A 7,580-nucleotide genomic window follows, 5' to 3' on the forward strand; every position below is an offset into this window, starting at 1 on the left:
ATACTCTTCATACAACAATAAAAATGTTGCCTTTAAGCTGTGTGTAATAAACCTACAGACTGTCTAGAATTTTATAATAGTATGTCTTTCTTCTCCACATCACTAAAATCACTTATAATACATGCCCTTAGCTAATGAGTGGGTTTGCACGCCAGCTCAGCTCGCTCCTATACTGTTCGTACAGTTCGGATGCATCGCGGCCTTGGGTCGTGTTTTTGTCCACTACGACCCATTCAGATACACGGGCACGGAATGGATCGGCGTGTTGGAGATGGGCTTACAAGCTGAGTCAGATTAGCTAATGAGTGGATTTGCACGGCAGCTCAGCTCGCTTCTATCCTGTTCGTACAGTTCGGCGTTGGCCTGTTTGGCGCATGTTTTTCATGAAGTGCGCAAGCGCAGCGGCAGTTCTCAACTCTTGCAAGCTCAGTTGCAGTGCCCCGCACTACTCTTCTTCCTTCCTTCCTCTCTCTCATCCACAACCCACTAGGCCACTACCGATCCGCAATTCCAAACCCCGTTGCGCGCAGGAGTAGCAGACGAGACGAAGCAGAGACATGGCCTGGAGCCGGCTAGCCTCCAACTCCCGCCTCCGGCCCCGCCCTATCCCCGTCGTCCCACGGCCCACGAAGCAGCCGCCGCTGCCGCATCTGCTGGCAAGACCGACAGCGCCCTCGCCGCCGCTGCATCGTCTCCTCCTGCCACTCTCCCCGCTCCGCTTCGCTGCCACAGCCGCATCCCCCTCGCTGGCGCGGCTCCCCGATGCCGACGTAAGTGTACGGCGCCCTCCTTCCCCATTGCCCCTCACTCCTATGTCCGTGTGGTCTTGATTTTTCCTGAGCCGTGCAGTGGCGGCGTGCGTTGGCCGGGAGGGGCAGGTGGTTCGCGAGCGATGCCTCTGCTGCGCCGGTGCCGGCGGGGGAGGTGGCTGAGCTGGTCGAAGTGCCCTTGGCGCAGACCGGGGAAGGGATCGCGGAGTGCGAGCTGCTGCGCTGGTTCGTCAGCGAGGTAAGTCTGATGCCGCTTCCTCTGGTTGTACTCTGTATGTCCCCTTGTATGCTTGTAATGCTTGCTTCTAGTAAGAATTATGCTTTAGGAAATCGGGCCATTTTACTCCAAATTGGGGTGCCTCGTGCCCACTACCTCTGCAGCTGGATCAACCGGTATTTCGTATTAGGCCTTTTCCACACACAAAAAAAGTTGACATCCGAATGCCTGTTCTTCGTTTCCTTGTGAACTTTGATACGTGTGAATGGACTGGGGTCAACGTTTAACTATTATTTAGTTGGGAATATCACATTAGACCACTATTAGGAATTACATTGGGTTCTCCAAAAAATAAATCCGGTAAGTGCGCTTTATTAAACTCAAAAGTTAGCATCAAGGCGATACAAACCGCAAGGGTCACACCCGGTATCTGCATAGTTAGGATGCACATAGCCGCGTAACAAAAGGGGAAAAATGTGAGGACCCAGGGAACGGATCGCTCACAATTGACGGTAGAAGGCTTCGATGGCGCCGTGGCTCAACTCTGATCCGATTTAACCCTGCTCAGTATTTTGCGCCGTCCAACTGAAATTGGACAGCACCTTTCGTAGTGGATGTTATAGATTGAACTCGAGGATAACGAGCGCCGCGAGCGAATCCAAGGCTCTGATACCAAGATGTCAGGACCCAGGAACGGATCACTCACAATCAACGGTAGAATCGGGAATTTCGTGCGGTACAAGGAAGAAGGGGATGAGGAACCACAGAAGAGAGGTGAGATCCAGATCATATCACTCATTCCAAGCATAGTTCCAACAGAGAAGAGACAGAGGTTTAAAACTCACCTCACCCTTACAGTTGGGACCCACACACACTAGGGTTCACTCACAAGACTCGCCCTCTTGGGCCTTCTAGGGGTGTCGGCCCACGCTGTAATCAGCCTGGGTCGACATCCGGGTCCATCTCCACATTTGAAGTAGGTGGGGACATGACAAAAAGAGATCGACACAAGAAAAGACTCATAAAGTGCCTAAGGTTGTGGAGCCGATCTGTAGATTATGCCGCCATCTGGAATAAAAGTATCCATTTCTCCAATCTCCACATAACCAATTGTCAAATATATTTGCAACACTACGTGGCGAAAACAAGATATAGAATGGGCGAACTTGCATTGGAAGAACAGAATTTTGATTGTCTCGTGATGATGACAAAAACAACACCATAAGCTCCCATGCAAGTTGTGCTTTGCAAGGTTATCCTCGGTAAGGATTACATCTTTGCAAAGATACCATGTAATTTTTTTTGTTCAATTTTTTTTAATTCAATTGTAAACTTTTCTATAAAACAAAAAAGGGCATGCTTGGTTACCTGCTTATTCATGTAGCATAAGAAAGTACATCACAGACACAATTCTTCTTTAGCCAATTTTAATTTGCAAAAAAAATCATCTTTAACTAAACAATCAACTATAGTGAGACAGATAATAGGTGTGCCTCATAAAAACTAACAAAGTGGATAAGAAAGCACAGCATGCACAAGGCAGTCATATGTATAGGCAACAAAAAGAAGTTTTTTTCATTCGAACACCTATACCTGAATATGCTGGAATCTGAGTTATGTCCCAGCTCCTGACTGATTTGCTATTGGCATGTGAAGTGTTCTGTCATAAGACACATGGACCGACTCCGAAGTATGGCTTCATATTTTATTTTATTTATTGAAAAGGATCTCTTTCATCGCATTAAAAGTCCTCTTCTCCTCTATGTTGCTAAACTTAGTAAATAAATTAAGAAACTAATGGCAAGAAACATCTATGTGATTACAAATTCAGGAATAACCACTAAGATATTGCTGCCTATAATCTGCAGAATGTTCGTATAATCCGACAATCTGTTCTGTCATTTTTTTTTTCGTCACAATATTTATGGATTTTTTTTCTTGCTTATTTTGCAGGGTGACCAAGTAGATGAATTTCAGCAGCTCTGTGAAGTACAAAGCGACAAAGCAACTATTGAAATAACAAGTCGTTTCAAGGGAACAGTACATCAGATTCACTTTGCCCCTGGTGACATAGTAAAGGTAGCTTAGGTTACTTCTCATAGATGTCACCCTTTTTCATGGTTTATTTCAACAGACATCCTGGAATACTGTGGACAACTCTATTATGCTCTTTGTTTTAAGTATCAGTAGATTTGTCGGACTTATTCTCCTTGATTTTCTGAAGTCAATCTATGATTCTTAGGTTGGTGAAACTTTACTTAAGATGATTGTGGGCGACAGCCAAGTTGTATCTCATGATAGTATATCTTCATCCTCTGACATTTCACTTGGAATGGATACTACGAGTCCCTTCGGTGAAGGCAATGCTCCTTGTGGATCTCTCTCCACACCAGCTGTTAGGCATCTAGTGAAGCACTATGGGCTTAACATAAATGATATTCAAGGGTCAGGAAAAGATGGTAGAATTTTGAAAGAAGACGTGTTGAATTACGCTGCCAGCAAGGGTCTTTGCCAGGAGCCGCTATCAGCTGTGGAAGAGAACGTTGGTCAAGTTGAGTTACCGGTGGGAGGAAAATCATTTCTGGAAACACATAGTTACGAAGATAAGAGAATTCTGCTCAGGTATGACATTATTTTTTTATAGCCTTGTTTGATATTGCTAATCAAATATAGAACCTCTCCAGTCTATAACGGGAAGACGTCGTTCTCCAGGGGATACCAGAGGACAATGGTGAAATCAATGAGCCTGGCTGCAAAAGTACCACATTTTCATTATCTGGAGGAAATCAAATGTGATGCTCTTATAGAACTTAAGGCATTGTTTCAAAAGGAAAATAAAGATCAGAATATAAAGCACACCTTCCTTCCATTCCTCATTAAATCTCTTTCTATGGCACTGAGTAAATACCCTTTGTTGAATAGTTCTTTCATTGAAGAAACGAATGAAGTTATTTTCAAAGGTATGCAATCTTTGAGTTTAGCATTCTTCTCTTGTCTCCATCATCCGGGAAATGAATCACTCGGGGATAGTACCGTAGTAGTATGGAAATTCCTTGCAGAAGATATACTTGCATTCTCCCATTTCGAGTTTTAACTAGTACTACTCGGTTCCCAAATAAGTGTCACAGCTTTGTCTAGATATGCATGTATCTAGATGTATTCCAATTTATAGATACATCCATATTTTGATAAAGTTGTGACACTTATTTTGGAATGGAGGGAGTACTTCAATATGAACTGTATGTGAAAAGGTGTTTTTGTGCGCCTATATGTAAACCAGGACATGCCACCTGCCAAATCTTGCAGTTCGGCTGAATGTTTTCCAAATACCGTGTCTTATAGATGAGTTCTCATTTTATGTATTTGCTAGTCTGCAATAAGATATGAAACATCGTACCTATTTATGAATACTGATGTTAGGTTATTTCTTACGTGGTACACCACATAAAGACGTTGATGCAATTAATTCTCTGCAAGGCACCTTTTGTACTGAAAGTATCATGACATTAGTTTGTTATTTGTCTAGGATCCCACAACATTGGGGTAGCTATGGCTACAGAACATGGGTTAGTGGTGCCATACATCAAGAAAGTTCAGTCACTTAATATATTGGAGGTTAGCAGCAACTTCTTTTCTCCGTAAATTCATGATAAATTTGTGTGCTCAGAGTTCTAAATGAATGCTATCTGTGTTATTCAGATAAGACCCTAGACAAACCTTGAAATAATTTGCAGCTGGGTGACCTATCAAACTCAATATTCCCTTTTCGATGATTGACTAAACTAGTGTCCCTTTGACAACATATTGTTACTCTTTTTTTGAAACAAGACAACATGTTGTTTGTAGTCCATCCAATCATATCTTCATTTGGACATAGTTGTTTTCCTGCTTACCTGCCGAAATTTGTCAACATGATTATACCAGATCACAAAGGAATTGTCACGATTACATGAGATGGCCTCGAACAACAGACTAAGCAGCACAGATATCACTGATGGAACCATAACGCTAAGCAACATAGGCTCCATCGGTGGAAAGTTTGGCTCCCCGGTTCTCAACCTGCCTGAAGTTGCCATAATTGCTCTAGGCCGCATTCAGAAACTCCCTCGCTTCGATGATGAAGGAAACGTCTACCCTTCTTCAATAATCAATGTATGATCATTGATGTACACGCTTTGACTAGCCCTGGGCTTACATTACTTGCACTTACTCGAACATTCCATTATATGACATGTAGGTGACTGTTGGAGCAGATCACCGAGTTGTCGACGGTGCCACGGTTGCAAGGTTCTGCAACGAGTGGAAATGCATGGTGGAGAACCCAGAAATGCTCTTGCTGCACATGCGATGATTCATTAAGATGCCTCATCCAAAGGACCGGTCGGTAAAAATTCGAAAGATTTAAGTAAGCTTATAGAAAAACCAGCTTGCTTGATAGGATCATAGGGTGTCAATCTTATCTGACCAATAATTGATTGACAGGGCTTCTCTTCTGCAAGCCATGTGGTCAGTCTGTGAATATGTGCCTTCTAAATAAAAGCAGGAGTTATTGGAAAAGTGTGGAAAGCCTTGTATGTCAAAAACCATCTGTTAGCCCATGCCACAGTGAACTCGAAATTTTGAAAACTTGATTTCAGAGTTTCACAAATTCGAAAAATGTCTTGAATGTAGTCAGCGATGTACAGTACAAGAGTGCATATTTTCAATTCGAAATACCTTTTATTCTGGGCTGAGAAAAAATGACACATGTCCAAATTTTGGAAGTTCCAAAAATATGAACTGTTCACCACACAGTGATCCACACTTTTGCCATTTTTGCCAAGCCTATTAATATAATGTTTTTCATACTTTTGCAGACAAGTAAAATGTATTGTTGATTATATCCAGGATTTTTTCAGAATTGTTTTAAACTTTAAAGCCCAGATTTCCTTTTTCCCAAAAGAAAAAAAACTCAGCGTTGATTCTGCTCAAAAAGGCTGCTCAGCTCACTCACTGTTTATGGAGAGTTTTTTTTTTTTTGAATGGAGGCAAAAGTTTTGCCTCATCCATTGATTAAGCAGAAGGTGTCCGGTTTTAGAAAACCGGACGAAAATCTATAACGATAGGGCCAAGCCCACACCCACAAACGCCCAAACGCCGCCACGAGGGTCACACCTAGCCATTCTGACTACCCACAAAAGCTACACAAACGCGAAGCTTCAGGTGGCCTATGCCAAAACAGATGGCACCTTGAGAAAAGGCCAGCAGCTTCGATTCTGAAGACGAACCTCGGATAGGTGATGTGCAAAACCTGCGCTGGTTTATAGAGAGTGAATGTACAAGTCCAACGCCTAATTTTGAAACCAAGGCGTCCAGATTTGGTTTCTTGTCTATACTTGAGGATCACTAGAACATGATTAGAGATATTAATCTTGAAGAAATGAGCAATGCTTTAGGGTGTGGGCAACTTACTACTGGTACATGACTAAATAATGAGCAATGCCTTCAAATACCTGTAGAAACTCATTGGGGATCTCATGCTAAAATACTAAAAAGTTTGGTTAAATCTTTTCCAATCAATTGTTAACGTTTTTGGAAATCGGAGGAGAGGAAGACACCGACATCTTTTCCAAGTAATTTTTCCTTTGTTATATAGCTTAGGCATTCTAGGCTTTTATTACTAGTTCTTTTGATTTTATACATTGTCATTTATTATGCCTATTATATACATTATATTTTTTTGTGAGACGGAAGTACAAATCACTTCCAAACATAATAAAAATGCATTGAGATCTTTGGACCACCTAACAACCAGTACCCTTGCCACAACGAGCCGTCTATTGGATATGTGTCCCAGAGAAAAACAAATAAAGATGCTTTATTATAATATATGTGATTGTTCATAATTAGTTTTATGCCATGCTTTAATATATTAAGTGAAAATATTGATACATGTGTGGTATATGTGGTATGTAAACGAAACACCTGTCCCTAGTGAATCTAGTCCATTGAATATGATGATCAAGGTTTTCTGATCATGGACAACAACGTCACTAATAATGGATTCATGTTAGAGAACGTGATGGAGACTCACCTATATAAAGGGATTGCAATGTGATCAGGTCACAAAGTTCAACATTGTGATACCGTTATGAAATGTTGTAACCTAATCTTTAGACTGTGAGACCATATTTAATAATTGTCACGGGCTGTTGTTTTGACATCATCAACCTCTACACCGTCATCAACCTCTACACCGTAACAGGCTAGTCATAAAGGTGTTTCTCAGGTATTCCAATGTGATGGGTTGAGACGTACGCGTCAATAGCGGGATTTGTACTGGATAAATACCAAAGGGTCCATCGGTGATATTATATCAACATCGCTTGTAGGCATGTGACTAGGTCACGAGGATATGATATCACGATAATGAGTTGAATGTGCTTGTCAGTAACAAGATCGAACTAGGTATAACGAATACCGAAGATCAAGTCTTGGACAAACCAGGTATCGTGTAACAAAAGGAATGGGACTCGATGTTGAGGTTCAAACGATATACATATTCATGTTTGCATAGGGACCGTTATGGTTTTCCAGAACCCCTTGATCATGTC

At 41.9% G+C, this 7,580-nt stretch overlaps 1 protein-coding gene across 1 annotated transcript; it reads left to right on the top strand.

Moving 5' to 3' along the window:
- Positions 1-395: 395 nt before the first annotated feature.
- LOC124659470 (lipoamide acyltransferase component of branched-chain alpha-keto acid dehydrogenase complex, mitochondrial-like) lies at positions 396-5,635 on the top strand. Its single transcript, XM_047197336.1, has 8 exons — positions 396-770; positions 850-1,008; positions 2,941-3,066; positions 3,230-3,609; positions 3,700-3,947; positions 4,514-4,602; positions 4,912-5,139; positions 5,225-5,635. The coding sequence occupies exons 1-8, from the start codon at positions 558-560 to the stop codon at positions 5,336-5,338; spliced, it is 1,557 nt and encodes a 518-aa protein (XP_047053292.1). The 5' UTR covers positions 396-557; the 3' UTR covers positions 5,339-5,635.
- The last annotated feature ends 1,945 nt before the right edge of the window (positions 5,636-7,580 follow it).

The sequence above is a fragment of the Lolium rigidum genome, chromosome 6, assembly GCF_022539505.1.
Source record: "Lolium rigidum isolate FL_2022 chromosome 6, APGP_CSIRO_Lrig_0.1, whole genome shotgun sequence".
Classification (NCBI taxonomy): domain Eukaryota; kingdom Viridiplantae; phylum Streptophyta; class Magnoliopsida; order Poales; family Poaceae; genus Lolium; species Lolium rigidum.

Bases quoted from the DNA above. Each gene is read 5' to 3' on its own strand.
- LOC124659470 (XM_047197336.1), top strand. From the start codon at position 558: ATGGCCTGGAGCCGGCTAGCCTCCAACTCCCGCCTCCGGCCCCGCCCT. The intron at 1,009-2,940 runs GTAAGTCTGATG...CTTATTTTGCAG, and splicing joins TGCGCTGGTTCGTCAGCGAG to GGTGACCAAGTAGATGAATT. The intron at 3,610-3,699 runs GTATGACATTAT...GTCGTTCTCCAG, and splicing joins GATAAGAGAATTCTGCTCAG to GGGATACCAGAGGACAATGG.